The following is an 18634-nucleotide window of genomic DNA, read 5'->3' on the forward strand; positions in this document are numbered from 1 at the left end:
AGGCATTTCCCATTTGTATCTTCCTAAAATGACCATGTTAATTCTGTGTTTCTGAGCTACTGGGTCAGCTCAGCATAACTGCTAACATGAATGAGAATACTCCTGTGACCACAGATATTGCCCTATGAACCCAAAGAGGATGGCAGAAGAGATTTGCAGCTTCAAATTATCCATCACAGCTCTGTGGTCTGAAATATGAGACCAAGATAGTCTATTCAAAAGGTTAATTTTTTGTCTACCCACGTCCATTAATACTGATTTGCAGCAGCGTAAAGAAAAGCCACATTGGTGGCTTTGACTGCAAGTAGGAATCCTGTGCTGACCATTATAATTCCGGTCTCTGGTTTCAGTGAAAATTAGGAATAAAATACATGAATCACAGAATATAAATAGGACTTGAAATATACTTCTAGTTTTAAAACATCCTGTGTTTGTATTGGCCAACAGTTCTGGCAACGGAGCTATGTTAGCTCTGGACATGAGGTGATTCTGTCATTGAGAAGCAGGTACCACTTAAAAGCCACGACCTAAGTACTTCCAAACATTGTGTTTGGTTGATACTGAATTCATGTCTGTATTACCTAGTTTTTGCTGTATACATGTAAAAGCCACAAGCTGAAGAAAACAGGCAAAATTACTATGCTTGCACACATCTGCACACATACGTTTGTGCATGTACACACACAAAATCTAAACAGGTTTTCCTTCAGAGTTGAGGCAGGCTAACAACCTGAAAACAACAACAGAACCATAAAACAACTGATGTGGAATGGGACATCAGGAGGCCATCTAGTCCTGTCCCCAGCTACTGTCCACAGCTGACTTCAAGGTTGTCAGAGGTTGCTCAGGGCTGAGTCCAGTCAAATTCTGAAAATCTCCATCAATGGGTATTTCCCAGCTGCTTTGGGCACCTGTTTTCAACTGTTTGACCGCTACTATTGTGATTTTTTTCCCTCCACTTGAGCCGTACTTCCCCTTGTGGCAGCTTGTCTCCCTTGCCTCTTGACCTTTCTCTGAGCATGTCTGAGAGGCTGGGCAGATCTTGCCAGTAAAAGACTGTGGCAACAAAAGTATAGAGTACCTCATTTTTTTCCATGTCTCGTAGCACTAAGTTGCTCACCCCATTCCACAGCAGGCCAACATCTTTCTTCATCTTTCTTTGATGCTAATATACGTACAGAAGTCCTTCTTGCTGACCTCCACATCTCTCCCCAGTTTCAATCCCAGTTGAGCTTTGGCTTTCCTAACTCCATTCCTGCACCCCCAGGTGCTGCTCCTATATTCTTCTTTGAGACCCTATTCCTTCCCACCTCCCACAGACTCTCTTTTCACATTTAAGTGTAACCAGGAGCTCCCTGCTCAGCCACGGTGGCCTCCTACCACACCTGCTCATTTCTTGCACAACAGTAAGTCCTTATTTACGGTCTCAAGCCTTGTCTATGAAAACCAGTCAGGTTTCCTGGGCTCCTTTCCCCTTCAGACTGCTTCCTGTGGGACCCTGCATACCAGTTCCCTGAACAAGCCAAAATCTCCTTTCCAGAAGCCCATGGTCTCTAGTCTGCTGCTTGCCTTCCTCAGTGCTCTCAGTATCCTAAAATCCAACATCCTCTGGTCACTGATGACAAAGTTGCTATCTGTCTTCACATCTTCAGCTTGTTCTCACTTTATTTTAAAAATCAGGCAGTCAGCTATTAAGCTGTAGTAATGCAATCACTGGTAATCTTGTGACTGCAATGGGATGTGCAGTTAAGGACACTATAGTATGCCCTACTAATGGAGGAAAGGTAAAACTGGGATTTCAGAGCAGTTTAGATTCTGGTTTGAGCTTTCTGGCTCTGTCCCAGCTGCTAAAATCACATCTTTCTTGAGACAGATACTTAGTCTAAGACCTTTAAAATAGCTCACAGAGCTTTTAGATAATGGGGACACCTTCAGGGCATACATACGTGCTCCAGGTAGAAGTGCAGCTGACTGGCTGGCCATGGTAGACGCCCAGGCAGTTGTACTCCTTATTTAAATGATTGCCTGTTCTCTTGATTATCAACTTTTACTCTCTCAGGAAAAAGATCTTGACAGTGCTGGGGGGTGGCTCACAGATATCTACTTGGTCCATGGCAGCAGTCAAAGTAGACTGCGTTGACACAAACATTGGGAACACCACAGAAAGAACCAGAACGGCATTGAGCAGATTGGCAGCAGATCCTTACTGTGAATACAACATGTGGCTTCAGTTATTTCAAGAAAAGCAGAAATAGCAAGGGTCCTACTAAGGGCAGCAAAACTTGTTAGAAGCGAGAGCTGAAACCTGAAACCAGAGCTCTACACGGTTAAGGGAATGTATAAAAAATCCCCACTGTGTCCACACAGCTCTGGTGGTTGGAACCAACAGCAGGACACGGACCCACTCCTCAACCTGCACGCATAGACCAACTCAAGAACAGTCTCTGCTGAGACAGCAAAACTACACAATGTGAAAGCAGAAAAAGCAAGAGACGGAAGGTCTGATGTTGAAAATATTCCACTACTTTCCAAAGTGGGTATTGTGTTTTAGGAAGCTCGATGACTGGACAAACGATAAAAAAGGTCTTGCTTACGGAGGCTGTCTACACCAACGCTCCCTCCATGTTAACATCTGCACTTCTGGCAGAGCCAAGTGAAGATGAGGCTAATGCAAGACATCTTGATATCATATTTCATGGCAAATTCACTGATGCTTGCAAGACTTCCATACAAATCCGAGGTCAGTGTGTACTATTTGTTTTTGAAATGAAGTTTGTAGCGACAAAGAGTTCCCAAGGTTCACTGAACTTAGCTTGGAGGTTCTGAGACCCATAAAGTCAAGACTCTGGTATGTGTGGAAGTCCAGGGAGAAAACCAGAAGAAAATGTACCATCCTTTAGGGAGGGAAGCTTCTAAGGGATGAACCCTGACAGAGTTGATCAGAAGAATCATATAGAATAGAAAAGAAAAAGATCAGAGATAAAAATGGAGATGACTTACCAAGTATTTTATTTCCCTGTAAGACAAAAATAAAAAGGCACATGATGGAACTGAAATATGATACTTTTAAATGAGAAAAAGTATGCATTTTTGTACAAAAGATGTACTCATTTTGTGGAAGTGATGGCTGAGGGCATTGGCTGGAGCTCAACCAGCTACAAAGATAATTAACAAAATTAGAACCAGATGTAAATCCATGCAGTAAAGACATGAGCTGATACAAACAGCTGGAAATAATATGTGAAAGGGGGTAAACTGCCCTTGTTTAAGGAGTTTATATATCAGTTTTCTAAACTATTCCTCTGCTGAATAAATCATCCCAGAAATACAGATGCACAATGATTATGAAGATAATAAATTATCAAGTGCTAATACACTTTGGGGTAGTAACTGCTATGCAGACAAGAGTGGAGAGAACACCACTATTTCCTTTCTATCTCACCCTATAGGTTTCTGCCCCAGTGTAGCCTCATGTTTTACTCAGACATTTTGCTTGTTGAGAGGACAACTTCGTATGTGTGTCAAAGACAAAAATGCAGTGTGGCTCACCTGTCCGGAATAAAAATACCAATCTTGTTCATGCTGCAAAACATCTGAACAGGGGAAATTCCACCCTACCTAGTAGTATGTACTCAGTTAAACAAGGCTATGTAATGTTATATATCCCTTAAAGTTTCTAGCTTTACAAACAAAGAAGCCTGGCTTGTGTTTCTGTTTTGCCAGGCCAAAATCCTGTGCAATTCAGGGGTGGGAAGGGAACTGCGTAGGGCTAATGGAGGTGTCCTTAAGTTCATCCTGTTCTTTCCAGGGCAAGCGGATTGTCAGCGAGAAACGCACCGAGTGCTTCCCTGGCCCGGGCAGAGTGCCAGACCTCAGTGAAGAGGAGACAGACCACTTGGTGGCTTTCCGCCGGGGGAGAAGGATGCAGATTGCCATCACCATGGATAACAAGGAAAAAGTAAGTGCTTTGTGAATTACTGGACTGCAAAGAATCAGTGGCATCCACTAGTTTTGCTGGCATGTGAAGTGCCATGGGGACAGATTAGGAGCTAGCCCAGCAACAGGACACTGGGAGAGACTATATGTTAAAAGTGTGGAGTTTATCATCGTAAAACTCTCTGGCTTTTATCACTGTGAAAGGGGAAAGGCTACAATCCCATTTCCCTTCTCTGTGCTCCTAGCTAGAGCTAGCTTGCTTTTAAATGTACAAGGTGAATAAGAAATACCAGATGCTGTTTCAGGAGGGCTGATGAAAGCACTGCCAGATATGTGGCATGAAGCTCACAAATGACCCCTGTCTCTTACTGCCTTCTGTTTGGAGCCGTACAACAGATTGTGAGTCAAGAGCCCTGTCCTCTTGACACACTGCACAACTTAAAAGTTAACAGAGCTGGGCAATATTTGCTTCTAAACCCAAGTCCTGCTGCACCTCGCCATAGCCTACTGGGTGAGCTGGCTGAACTTTGAAGCATATTTCAAATACCTCTTTGCAAATACCTTCCTCTTTACACACACACAGAGAGGCATGTGATATTTTCCTATTTGAGGGTTTGCAAGATAAGTAAGAATGCCTGCAGCAAACAGGGCCAGTGAAGACTACAAAAGAAAACACTTATTGTAGCTGCCAAACACACCCAGGAGCACTGGGAGACCTGTGCAGCACCCTCTCTGGGACAGCAGCCAGCCATCTGCCAACTACCCACATGTATCGTCAGCTTCTCCTCCTCCCCAGAGTTTACCTAGACCCTGAAAGCCCACAAGTTCCTTTCTTATGGCTACCAAGCAACTCTCTGAATACCATAAATCTCATATCCTGAGCTCTGTTCTAAAAGTGTGTGGACAGGCCTGGGAAAGGTAATATCTCATCTGCTTTTACTATAAAATGTGAAATTGGAGGCTGAGTCCACGTATCCTATATCCTATGTGTTTTTGGTGATGCCGTGCTTGTATGGATCTCAAAGTGGTTAGACTAAGAGTGTGTGCAAGAGCAAGCCTACAGCTGCACCAGCTTAAAGCCATGTCTTCCCACACCTTTCTACACAAAACATTGAAGATTTGATGCTTTGAATTGTAGATTGGCAAGTAAAGTGTGATGTTCCTGATGCCTGGCTGGTTTGATTTTGGTGAGTGAGCACAGGTTGTGTCTCAGGTCTTGCTCCTGCAACTTTCAGGTCCCGCTCTGCTGCCATTCATTTAAGCTCACTCATTTAAATTCAATCCCAGTGAACGCAATTGCCTTCATATAGCAGTCCGAGGAACTCATGTAACTGTCATCTCGTCTTTCCTCAACTGTATATAGTCACAGTGGTCTCTTTCACCCAGCTTGGGCTAGAACCCAATCCTGATAATCCCCGGGGAATGCAAACAACTCCATGCTGCTCCTCCTCAGATACCAAAGTTCATTTAAAATCTTTACCCTTTTTTTTTTTTTTTTTTTCCTCCTTAATCCAAAGCTCAGTTGGTAGAGGGTAGGACCAAAGCCCCATTACTTTTCTAGCAACAACAGGCTGTGAGGGAGGCCTGCTGGATGCTGACATCTGCAGGGAAAGAGATTGTGTAGAGCCATTTGGGGCCTTCATGCCTTGGCTGAACAAGAACAGGATCTCTGTTGGGAGCACAGGAGAGCCACAGAGGCTTGGTATAAGTCTAGCTACTAAACAACAGTACCAAGGAGTAATACATGCCCTCAGTGCTACTTAAGATTGAAAGGAAAGATCAGTTTCACTTGATCACCTGTCTGCTGGCAGGACAGATAGTCTGGCTCAACAGCAGCCTTGGACTCATGTCACTGACAAGACCCATTTAGCAATAGCATCATGCTTCTTGCTGGCACACACAAAAAAAATGTGCTCTGCTTTCTGTTACCGAGCTTTGCAGCATACCTCTCCTAGCCTCTCAGAAACTCACAGAGAACAGAAGGGGAGCTTTCAGGGTGCTTTCAGGATCTGTATACTCTCTCAGTTTGCACAGGAGGCAGGGAGAAGGCACAGGTGTTTTCACAGAGCATACTTCCAAGGGCTGGGAAACAGAGGGGTTAGTAGAAATCATTTTAAAAATGGGCTTTTATGGTAGTAATTGTTGTTGTTCTTTGTATTCATCGTATAATTTAGAAAAAGATATAAAGCTGCATGTTTGAAACTCCAGTTTCCAATACCTGTTACCAATTGGATATGTTTCAGAGTCCAGCTAAGCACAGGAGATTTCCTTGCTTCCATCGTTTGCTTGCTTTCATTTCCCTAGAATGATCAAGCCCTGTTCTTCCCTAGCTAATGAAGATGCCTTCTTATTTCCACATTAACTGTGTAACTCCAGCCAACAGCTACTACAGCCAGGGCAGAAACCATCCCTCAGTGTGCAGGCACCTTGCAAGGTGTGACTCAAAGGATGTGGCTGAAAGACAGTTAAGGGTTTGGGTTTCACAGTCACCTCTACAGGCTACTTTCTTCCATCTGCACTTGGTCAACCTTTTCCCAGGATCTGGGAGAGGAAGATGGGGCCTGAAGCGACAGATCACATTGGCACATTGGCATCTCACACATCGTGCTAGCTTGGGTTGGTTGAGGCATGTGACGCTTGGTCTGGCCCACCCTGTCATTTCAGCTGTTCCTAAGCTGCATTGAGGACTAGTGTTTTAAACAAGTGCTTCTCTTTGCTGGTTGAGATAGTACTTGAAAAAATGAAAACAGGCATGGACGCCTCATGTAATGTGCCTCAGAGCAATGAGTTTCTCCAAGAGGCACTGGAAGACTACAATGCAGAGAGAAGGTCAGAATTTGTAACACTCATCCAATGTTTTTGCATCACAGGAAGCAGTACATAGATCATCCCCTGTTCACTTTTCCGAAGCACAAATGATTTTATTGACCTGTTTCATATCTTCCTTCAGCCATCTTTATTCAGGCTTAAGAGTCCAGACCTATTTAGACATGTTTTGTGAGGAAGAATTCCAGTGTTTTTGATCACCCTCGTTGCCCTTGTTTGTGTCTTTAAATATATATATATTAGTTTTACTAAATTCTTTTAATACAAGAGGTCCAGAGATGTACATGGTATTCAAGCTGTGGGCTCATTGTGGATGTACTCAGTAATGCAGTGATGTTTCTGGCTTCTTCTCTGTTCTTGTCCTAACAATTTTGCATTTCCTTTGCCTTTATTTTTTTTTCCTAAAATAATTGAGCTAACATTTTCAGAGAACTAGTCACAATAATACCAAGATTTCATTCCTGAGTGGTAATCGTAATTCAGACTTCACCACTGTGTGTTTGTATATAAGAAGAGGCGTTTTTCTCCATGTGAGTTATTTGGTATTATTGATATTGAATTTCATCTGTAATTTTATGATGCAGGCATTCAATGTCAAGAGATCTTTTGCAGCTCTTTGCTGGCAAATTACATTCTTTGCCCTGGATGATTTAGTATCATCAGCAAACTGTCATCTCTCTATTCAGCTCCTTTTCCAGACCATTTATGAGCATGTTGAGCAAAGCATGTTCCAGTGGCACACCCCTGCTAATCCGCTGTGGAAACCGACATTTTCTTGCCACTTTCTGTTTTCTACCCTTTTATTAGTTGTTGATCCCCAAGGAAACTTCATTTTCATCCCCAAATGATTCAGCTGCCTGATGGGGCATCGGTGTAGCTGTTCATTCAGACCTCAGCTGAGACCCCCAGTTCGAGTATTAGCTCTCAGTCTCTCTCACCATCCCAGTGCAGTCCCTTCTTTTGCCTTTTTCCCCTCGTGGCCCAGCTGGTTCCCTGCTCATTCTGGGTTATTTGTGCTCTCCTCACAGAGGCTTGCAATGCCTGGGAGAGGGATCACACCCATCACTTTCCTTTCAGTAACATCCTGTAGCCTGGCCACTGTCAAATCTAGCCCCTCCTTCCTGCACTTGCTAAATATATCCTATTATAACATTTGAAGACCATCCTTGCTATCCCACATTTTTCTCTATTTTTATTCACGATGAAATTCATTAAGAAGAAGCTAAGCAAACAAACAAAAGACTCCCATTCTCACTACCCTGCGTGCTTCTAGCTAGTGCCACATTGTCAGTCCTATACCACATCACAGCTGGCAGTGCACAGTTGTGGCAAAGGCTGTGCGTAAGAGGAAATGCGAGAAACAAAAAGATGTTTTCATAATTTTCCTTTCCAAAACAGTCCCAGTCCAGGACATATTACTCTGCCATATTGAGCCCTGTTTTTCTCTACCCAGTGAACTAGGTAGAATAGTCCTGGTAGCACAGAGGTGGGCAGAACAAGTTATCTCATCACTTTGCAGAACGAATCATCCCAATACAGCTGCATGGCCTCCAGTGCTGCTGCTGGCTTGGTGATGCCACATCTAAAACCTTTCTTCCCACCCTGCCTGGATGCCCCTAACTCTCACCCCATCAGGACTCTTCCTGCACACAGGGACAGGGATAATGCCTAATATTTAGCTCTACTTTTCCTAAAAAGCCATTCCATGCTCTGGCACGGTTTCAGTGTCATTACTACGTTAGAGAAGCAAGCTAGCAGCCCAGGACCAGTGGAGCACAATGATTAATTAGCAGGTTACAAATCATCTTTTAAATGGACAGTAGATATGGCTTCAGAGCTCTTAAATTGTCACTTTATTAACAGTTTCCCAGGATTATATATCAAAAATTACTGTTTTTAATCAAGAGACACAAAAGCTGCTTTTGGGGACTTATGCAGATGAGTCTGATCTCCCCATGCTTGCAGAGGAGAGGAACCAAAGTTGGGGCAGGAGAAATACTGCTCTGCATGTGGGAGGCAGGGACAGGCATAAAGGGTGGCTGAGAAGCCTTTAGCTCCCTTCAGGCATCACAATTAATAGGCAGATTTTTCAAAAGAGTTGGAAAAAAATTATCCCCTCATGCACTGAGCTAGTTTCAAAAATCCTGCCCAGCGGGAGATCTGAGATCTGGAAAACCAGCTCTAAGCTCTTACAAAAACCTCCTCCTGCAGAAGAAATGTGAGTTCTGGTTACCGTCATGTGCCCAGAGAAGTGGGTACCAGAAGGTTAATTTAACGCATCTTGTTAACACTTATTTTTAAAATAAGATGACGGTGAAGTAAACCAGAGACATCAAAGCCTGTCTAGCAAGTTCCCTGCACCATTCTATGGCTGAGAAATCCTTGAATAAATCTTAGCATAAGCAACATAATCTACTCTGTCTAATTCGGATTTTTGCTCCCTCCTCACATCTCTTTCCCTGCTGTGCAGGAACAGTTAAACTATGAGTTGATAATGTCATTGTCATATTTCATAATTTTGGGGGCGGAGAGGAGGAAGGAGGAGAAAAACATGTTTTGCTTCCCTATGGCCTGGGTGTGTCGTAACAGGCTAACAGCAGCTCTGGGGCAGCATGGAGAAAATGCAAAAATCTGCTCCTGAGCCAATACAAAAGCAAAGGTAACATATTCTCTTAAACTGCACAGTTCAGACCTGCTTTTCTGGTAGGATAGAACCAGATATTTTTGGTTCTCTCTATTTTCCACAGTGCCTTTTGTGAAGCAAAACCAGAAGGAGACTAAGGAACAAGGCAGCTTGGCTTTGAGGGGAGAGGAGGGGAGTTTAATAGGATGTAGAGTTAGACAGTGTCCCTGGAACAGAACGATTTGTGTTGTGCACTGAAGTGCTGGTGCCCAGAGCAGGACAGCCTCCGGGCTGGCCAGCCACGCAGCAGCTGCGTCTTCCCTTGTCTCGCGAGCTGCAGCACAGTCCTTCCACCAGGCTGTCCAAGTACATTTCCTGGGCGCAGTCTCACTCTTCCCTGCTCCTTGGCAAAGACAGGGCTGAAGACAAGCTGTGCAGGGCTGCAGACAGGCAGAGACACACTGCTCCCCCCGCAGCATGCAGCTTACGCACACCCTGGCTCAGCGCTCCGGCTGTGCGGATGCTCTGGCTTTCCGGTTCCCATCTTTGGGGACACAATCAGGCATTGTAAAGGGGCCAAGCCAAATCACTTCTTGTGTGAGCTTGCATGAGAAATATGCAGACTCAGATGTAACGATAATCACCCCCATGCAGCTCCCTGCCTCAGTTTCCCCATGAGCTGTCTTTGGCATTTCCAAGACAAGCAGTGCTCCTTTTCTCCTGTCTCTCCTCTTAATCCTCCTGTTTCCTCCAGGGACAGAGGGGCTCCAGCTCTTCTGCAGCAGCTGGTTCCTTTGTGCTCTTTCTAAAATGGACAGTTTATTTTACAGTTGCTTCAAAGGCTAAACATCCATCTGCACCTTGCTCCCCAGCCAGCCTCCTCAGATAAGCAAAGTTTCCAGCTTTCTGCATTTTTAATCTCTTTATAAATGCAATGTCTCAGTTTAGGGCTGCAGAACTTTGTTAGATCTCTGGCTGCTAGATTCTTCACATGGGGCTGGAAGAGGAATTGACTTTGAGCCGGGGGTGAGCATTTTTGGTTACATAAATTTTCACAGCAACGTTTTTGAATAAATACTCAGTATTGCCTTTTACTATGTCCTGACCTGTTGCAAAAAATGGGGTGGCCTCTCTGGGCACACACCCTTTGCACTTTTTTCCCAAACCTTTTTTTGACAAATCCTATGACTATGTAGCTAATGTCTTCCTCATAGCATCAGTTTACACAGCTTCACACCAGTGAGACCAGTGAAGCTGTCGTGTGCCAAGTACAGTGTCAGTGAACGCTGGCTGTAAGGTCATGCTTCCCTTGTGCCTCCGATTTAGCACACATGCATGACCCCATAAAAGACTGCTTGCTGCTGTGGGGTGAGTTCATCCATTCTCCAGCTCCCACAGCGTATGTGCAAACAGGCTGCAGGGGGGATGAGTTGCATTAAGAGGCTGGGTAGAGCTGGAAGGTGTGGAGACAAGTATCCCAGGTTTCCAGCATCCAGCCCTGTCATGCTGGGTAAAGCCTGGGGATAGAATATAATTGGAATAAAAGTCCTCTTTCCAGCCAGGGTTGGACCTCACAGCACTGACTCTTTCTCGAATGGCTGACCTGGCAGTTTGTGCTGTGACTTCCCTCTTTGTTTTTCAGTTTTGCCTGGCTGTGCAAAACAAGAGCACGATAATCTCAGCCCCACACACCCCCCAGCCCCATAGCGGTTCAGCAGGAGGGGAACTTGGGGATGCCTCAGCTCTGCTGGGTGCGAGGGGGGGCCCACCAGGGCTGCAGCACGCCAAGGCCTCGCTGCGAGCTGGCAGCGTTTATGCAAAGCGGCCCCAGGGCTGCCATGTACGGCTACAAAACAGGGGAGAGGCCTCTGTAATAAATGTTGTGCCGCTTGGCAGCCGCTGTGCTGCAATGTCACATGCTGCAGCAGCGGCTGGACGGGAGCAGGAGCCTCTCTCGAGAAGGCAAACACCCCCTGCCCCAAGGGCTGCCGCAGTGTGGGGACCAGGCCGGTGCCTTTTTGTCATCTCCCCCATACGTGCTCCTTATCCTGGAGCAACAACGAGCAGCCCTCCCAGTGGCACTCTAGCTATTATTTAATCAGGGCAGAAAGCCTTTTGTAGAAGATGATTATGCTCTGCAGGCTTTATTTTGCTAAGAGCTGCTATGATCCCACCCCAGCCTTGGCTGTGGCTGCATCTGTGGCAGTACCACCAGGGCCATACAGGGGCCAAGAGCTGCCTAGTCCATAGCATGCCTTGTGTTTAGTGTTTGTAGCTCATTAAGACAGAGAGGCTAATTTTCACCTCCTGCCAGGCTGAGGGATGTCAACACTAGAGCAGAGCTTGCCAGTCTTGCTAGATTAGAGAGCTGAGCAATTACCAACTGTATGACATTTAATAAGAGCAAGTTCCAGATTCTGCACCTGGGACAGGGCAGCCCTGGCTATACATACAGACAGGGAGATGAGGGGCTGGAGAGCATCCCCACAGAGAGGGATCTGGGGGTTTTGATCAATAGCAAGTTGAATCTGAGCCATCAGTATGCCCTGGCAGCCAGGAGGGCCAACCGTATTCTGGGGTGCATCAGGCATGGCATCGCTCGTGGTCAAGAGAAAGGATTGTCCTGCTCTGCTCTGCCTGCTGCAGCCTCACCTCGAGCACTGTGTGCAGTTTGGGCACCACGGTATAAGGACATAAAATTTACAGAGTGTCCAAAGGAGGGCTACAGAGATGGTTAAGAGTCTAGAGGGGAAGATGTGTGAGGAGCAGCTGAGGTCCCTTGGTTTGTTCAGCCCACACAGAGCGGCTGAGGGGAGGCCTCATGGCAGCCTGCAGCTCCCTCATGAGGGGAGTGGAGGGGCAGGCGCTGAGCTCTGCTCTCTGGGGACAGCGACAGGACCCGAGGGAACGGCATGGAGCTGGGACAGGGGAGGATCAGGCTGGGGTTTAGGGAAAGGCTCTGCACCCAGAGGGTGGTCAAGTACTGGGACAGGCTCCCCAGAGATGTGGTCATGGCACTAAGCTGCCAGAGTTCAAGAAGCTTTTGGACAACAACATGTGAGTTTTGGGTGGTCCTGTGTGGAGCCAGGAGTTGGACCTGATGATACTTGTTGGTCCCTTCCAACTCAGGATATTCTGATTCTATAAATCTGGTGGCAGCATGGCTAAACTCAGTAGATGAGGGGATGGATTCTGGTAGAGCAGCTTGGTGTTTTACAGGGACAAAAAAAAATATCTCCCATCATTACCACGGTGACTTTTAGCTGCATCTCAGATGGACTCCCAGCTCTTGTACTGTTGGATCATAAACAGGGTCTTGGGTCCAAATCTGTAAAGGTACACAAAATTTGGTCTTCCTCAGAAGAACTGGGACTGTAGAGGTCACTTCTCTATCTCTGGCTTGGGAGGAAGAGTGACTTGTAGGAATTCATCCCTTTTGCTTGCTTTTCTTCTTACACTCCTTACTTTTCAGCCTATCTTTTCCATATCAGTTTGATTCAGGGTCCCGGGAACCACTCTCTCCTCTTTTGCTGATTTTTTCTGGGCAGCTCTAACATGTCATGATGGGCATGAACTCCTCAGCCAGGAGTCCTTGGTTAATCCCTGAAATAATTCCTGTGTCTGTGCCCTTGCAGGCAGAGGAGAGAAGAACAGCAGAGAAGAGGAGATCAGACAGTGACAGAGGCCCAGAAAGTGAGCACAGCCGGAAGGTGAGTAAGGCCCAATGTCCCTTTTAAGGGACACTTGTTTTGGGAAAGGAAACCAGCAGGATTTACCTCCCTGTCAATAAGAGTTGCCTTCATGCTAAAACAAGCCGCAGTGTGCTCTGATGTGGTCCCCACTGCTTATTCTTCTCCTCATCCAAAGCTTTGCTGAGCAGCTAGCACATCTAAGGCATGGTAAGGCTTGAAAGCCAGCTTCAGCAGAAGGGACCTGCTCATCACACCTTGTTGTGGCCGCTCATGTCCCTAGTACAGCAGTGGGAATGTCAGGATGTACACCTACGCATGCGCAAAAGCACAGCCCTAGCTGTTTTCTCTCCCAAAAAACATTTGCTTGTGGGTTGAAAAGTCTCAGGCCTCATTAGCTACAGCTCCTCACTTCAACAGAAGCTGAGTAGGATGAAGGTAAATTAAAGCACAGGCCTTCCCACTGCCTGTTTAATGCAAACCCTGGAGGACATGCTGGCTCCCCTGAGCCTGCAGATGCTCTTAATTAATGGAGCACAAATTGAATAGACCCACCTCAACATGATTCATTAAGAGGACACAGATGGGCTCATAACCATTAATTCCAGCTGAGCCCCCCAGAGCAGAACAGGGCAAAAGGATGGCCTTGCAGTCCAGCTAACCACAGCTGTGCCCCAACCAAGGTGAGGAGGGGGTGGAGGGTCAGGAACTAGCTCCCCCTGCTTGATAGGCCCCACATCTACATCTGCATCTACCCACAGGAAAGCATGGGCATCAGTCTCAGTCTTTTCCCTACTTTTGTCTTCCCTTTTGCTACGGGTCAAGGCAATGGACCAGAGCACATCTCTCTTATCCTCTGAGTCTGGAGTTTGCACCCTTCTCTCACCAACTGTATGCTGCTCAGCTCTTATGTGCCCCCATCTTGGGATACATCAAGATCTATTGTGTCAGGACCTGCTGTGCCTTGCTGGCTCTGGAGCTCCAGAGCATCTCTAGACCTCTTGTCTAACCCAAGGACCAGTGGTTGCCCTGACAGGTCCTGCCTTTCTGCAGATCCCATCTCACCATTCTCAGGGATGCAGTCTTAGGTCCTCCAGCTCCTGCCAGCTAAGAAATGGAGGAGCAATTACTGCCACCCCAACTCCAGCCCACACGGGTGGATTTCCTTGGCAACAGGGCTTTCAGTCGCTCTTTGCCTGCTGCTCTGCTTTTATCAGCAGCGCAACACTGAGGAGTTAATTCACATATGGGGAAGGAGTGAGGGTGGCTGGCATGGAAGGGCTCACATATGAAGTGATGAATTACCCACCGGTAATTAACACCCCAGGACTCAGCTCTGCACTAAGCTGTTTGCTGCACAGTGTTACCTGACAACACACAGTGGTCAGCTGGCTTCTATTTCTATCACATCCATTAACCTGATGGCTCGGTTACCCACCTCTCCCTGTTCACATGTTTTGCTACAGCTTCACAGAGCTCCAACACCTCTGAACTACCTTTTCATTAAGCTTTACATGTTTGAACAGTGGAAGCCCTTATCTGGTTTATTATGAGGAGTAATAAACAAAGAGGCTGAAAGCAATGAAGGTGAAGAGCCCCTTCACTCTGAGGATGCTGCTCTTGGCACCCGCAGCCCTGTGGGCCCTGGTGCAGGGTTGGCACCAGCCCTGTGACTGTGGGCTCTTGTGGATGTCTGGTGGTCACAACAGTCTCTTTCTTCTTGGCCCTGTCAGTGAGAAGGATTTCATAGGCATAATCCTGATTCCAGTGTATTCATCTGGGGGGATTCACCAGCCTGGTGCATCTTCTATGAGAGTTCAAACCCTCAGAAATGTGAAATGTTGCAGACGCTCCAGGAACTAGCTATATGCCATAAGTAAACCATGGTAGAGTGTCTGTTCTAGGAAAAATTGGGAAGATTTGGTTGTGAAACCTATAAGAGAGCAGGAACACGGTAAGTGAAAGCCATGGCTAATTTATGCCTACAGTTAAAGTGACTGCAAGTGCAAATGGGGTGAATCAATCCTGTGGCCACCCGAACACAGAATTACAGGGGTATGTTTTAAAATTATGTGGTTAGGTACTGAATATATAGAATGAAAACTGATGTCTTTCCTGCCTGCTCCCCAGATCAAGAGGATAGTTATTATTGCAGGAACCCAGAAACATTGCAGTTCAGGTCAGAGAAATAGAAGTGAAGCCCCATCTCTTTAAAATAACAGGAATGTATCCAGATGACAAAATTCAGGGTTTTAGTCTGACAGATTTTAATCCTTAGAAATGCAGTGCTGTCCGTGTTAGCCTGGACAAAGTGGAACAACTATTCAGAAATATGTTGTCACAAATTATCCTTCTCATAGTTGAATATTACTGGGAGGGAATGGTTGCTAGTTCTGATTTGACCATGGGTTCACAAGGTGGCTCTGAGCAAGCTGTATAACTTCTTCCTGCCTCAGTTTCCCTCTTCATAAAGTCAATGAAATGTTACCACCCCTGGGACTGGCATATTCAGGCTATGGGTAAAAAAGAGCCCTTCTGTGTACACGCTGCTTTATGGAGGCAGAAGCTCACGTCACTCTGACCTGGTTTCAAACATTACTGAGCATTTATGGTGGTGACACAACAAAGTATGCTGAATGCAGACATTTCAGACATTTACCAAGCGTGTCTTTTGCCTCAGACATTTAACAAGTGGGTCTTTTACCTCCACTAGGAGAGTGGGAAGTCACTCCAGAAGAGTCCTGGAGACCTGAGTTTCCCCATGACCGGACGGGAACGCTCCGAGTACATACGCTGGAAGAGAGAGCGAGATCAGATTGACCTGGAGCGACTGGCACGTCACAAGAACTCCAAGGGCGAGTGGCGACGGGCTTGGGATGTGGAGAAGTCAGAGCACATGTAGGTCCTCCAGTGTCCTGGGGTGGTTTGTCTGCAGCAGGCCATTTAAAGCCAGTGATAAGACCTTGTGCAGATGTTCATTGTTTATCAAATTCTATGCTGTCATCTGCCTCTCCCTGACTAAATCCATATTGCTACCTCTTTCTCCTGACCATGCCTGTCAGTGGGACCAGATACCAGAGCAATTCTCATTTTTTCTTTCTGACATGAGGTCTCCTACCCTGACAGGAGATATTTTGTGCTGAGAAGAATTGCCTGCCTTTGGTCCTACCAGGACAAGGACTGAGGGAGGGAGGGGAGCATGAATTACTGTTCAGTCTGCATCCAGAGGGTTCTCACCATCTCCACAGGTCCAGTGACAGAAGGGTGCAGGTGCAGGTGCTCTTCTTGAAGCAGGAATGGACAAACTTGTGTTGCTAGCCCACAGCACAGCCCCACTTGTTTTTCCTTTTCAATCACAGGATGGGCCAATGTGCTTAAATCCTCCTCACCTCATGAGCTCAGCCCTTGTAGGCACTGTGGTGTGAGGGCCACCTATATGGCACAGGGGAAATGCTGGGGTGGTAACATGGGAGAGCTCATAATGGGGTCTGACATTTCCCCTTTAAACATTGCACCTCTAATGGTGCTTGTCTAGCTGGATCACAGTGTCTAGAAAGCTTTGGAGAATGATGAGCACCTGCAGCAGGATAGGGTTTTGATAGGGTGCAGAGCTAGGGGATGGGTTTGCTGATAAAAGAGTTTATACAAGGCAGGAGGATGGGATAACCTTTCGTCTGAAAAATAGGGCTGAATATGTAGATTTTCAGTCAGCAAGACCCGAACTGACAGAAGTGAATTAACTTCAGTGGATGCTGAGTATTGCTGGCAAGACAGCTCTGAGCCCTACTGTTCTCCTGTTTACCCATTTAAAAGAGAAAAACCATAATACTCAACAAGCAGGATTAGAAACCATCCAAACAAGTCTGATCCACAGGTCTGATTTGAGATGACAAGTCCTGAAGCTACTTCAGATAGTAGCTAGAAGCTTGGGAAGCTGCATGTGAGCTTTGTACAGTTACACTACAGGGATCTATAGGTTTTAAGGATGTTCATAGAATTAAATACATATATAGGTACTGATGTTAAGGTTTTAGAGGTTCTCCTTTGGGGTAGAATTGCCTCACAGCCTCATTTCTCCCAGTTAGTGCATGCAGTTTCAGCTTCAGCTGACAAACCTGCACTTACTTGCCAGTGGGCAGGTGCAGAAGGGCCGATGACTGGAACTTGCATCATCTCAAGGTCTCCTGCCCACGCTTTTGCACACTGGAGGAGAATGGTCAGGTCTGACAATGCCTGTTTTTAACCTGCAGGTTTGAAGAGGACTTTGTTAAGGATGGGGAGCCAGCCTTGGATAATCCCAGCAATAAGAAAGGTTGGCAAGGGACGCCTAGATTCTGTCCTGACGCTAGTGAATGCTGATCGTGCGAATCCCAGTGCCACAGCTGTTGTGGCTGTCAGTTGTGAAACTCTGCTTTCCTGGGCAAATGCCTCTGCGCGCAGTGTTGGGGTCTCAGCCCTCTCTGCTTTGCAGAGTGCTCAGGGGATGGGATTTGAGCATCTGGGTGCTAGTGCTTTTTACCTTCCCAAGGAGAGCAGTGGCATGGGTTCTATAACCTTTTACAACACAATATGGAGGCTCAGTACTGCCTCCTTTCCCAAACAGTGGTTTGAGAGGCAATCCTATTCCAGAGCACATCATCTCTGATCCCTGTGGTACATGCTGGCTTCTTTACTAGCATAAGTCCATCACGACTCCTGTTTCTCAGGAGATGGACTGGCAGAACAAAGCTTTCCCTTGCAACACCCTATTTGAACGCCAGGCTCTCTGCTACCTGTCCATTACAGAGCCTCACTCACTTTTGTGCGTGCTTTGCTTTGTCCTTTTAGGGGGAAGAAACGCAAGGAAATTCCAGCACAGGTCTTTTCCTCCCAATGGGAGAGGTGAGTAAACCACATGATTCAGTCATGTCATCCCACTCAATGTCAGGACCTTCTCTATACCCTCACGGAAAGAGTTCTCTCCAGGCACTCTCACAGACTTGGAATGCCTGTTGGACACATATCACGTGGCTGCTTTCCTAGCCTTGTGATAAGGTCTGTGCTCTGTGTCAAGGGAGAAAAAAAACAGCCTCCCAAGAACAGCACAAGGGAGACCGAGTCCAAAGAATAAATTCTAAATTAATGATTGGAATTTTTCATAGAAAATGCAGAAGAAACACCCCTAAATTCTCACTTTGTACTCATTGCTTCAGATAATACACGTATAGTAGGCATATAGCTTCAGAAGCTTCCTCTTCCAGAGGTACTTCCAGTGATATGGGGATTTTAGCCCTTTCAGTAGTCCATCAGACAGTTCTGCCTGCGTTTGCATGGTCTTTCCAACCTGTCTTCTAGGTGGAGGACAGCACAGCGTGAATGTGAACAATCCCGGTCCCAAAGCAATGAGCAGCCGAGCCAAAGGAAAGGACAGACTGACCGGCAGAGCCAGAAGGTAAAGGTGCTGGCAATAGTGCCACAAACTAGCAGTTAATTTAGTGGCATTTGTGACTTCTGTGGAGTGCATCATCACTGTACCAACCCGGTGCATTAACTCTGCAGAGTAGCCGGGGAGATAGAGGGG

General features: G+C 46.3%; 1 protein-coding gene across 1 annotated transcript in view; it reads left to right on the forward strand.

The window, feature by feature from the left end:
* CCDC9B (coiled-coil domain containing 9B) overlaps nucleotides 1-18634 on the forward strand; it is a 49788-nt gene that overhangs the window by 12414 nt on the left and 18740 nt on the right. The window contains exons 5-10 of the mRNA XM_082760802.1: nucleotides 3809-3958; nucleotides 13021-13095; nucleotides 15788-15972; nucleotides 17325-17386; nucleotides 17902-17955; nucleotides 18409-18505. Coding sequence (XP_082616928.1) covers nucleotides 3809-3958; nucleotides 13021-13095; nucleotides 15788-15972; nucleotides 17325-17386; nucleotides 17902-17955; nucleotides 18409-18505 — 623 coding nt within the window. The remainder of the gene's footprint in view (nucleotides 1-3808; nucleotides 3959-13020; nucleotides 13096-15787; nucleotides 15973-17324; nucleotides 17387-17901; nucleotides 17956-18408; nucleotides 18506-18634) is intronic.

This window comes from Aythya marila (assembly GCF_965140915.1).
Source record: "Aythya marila genome assembly, chromosome: 5".
NCBI lineage: Eukaryota > Metazoa > Chordata > Aves > Anseriformes > Anatidae > Aythya > Aythya marila.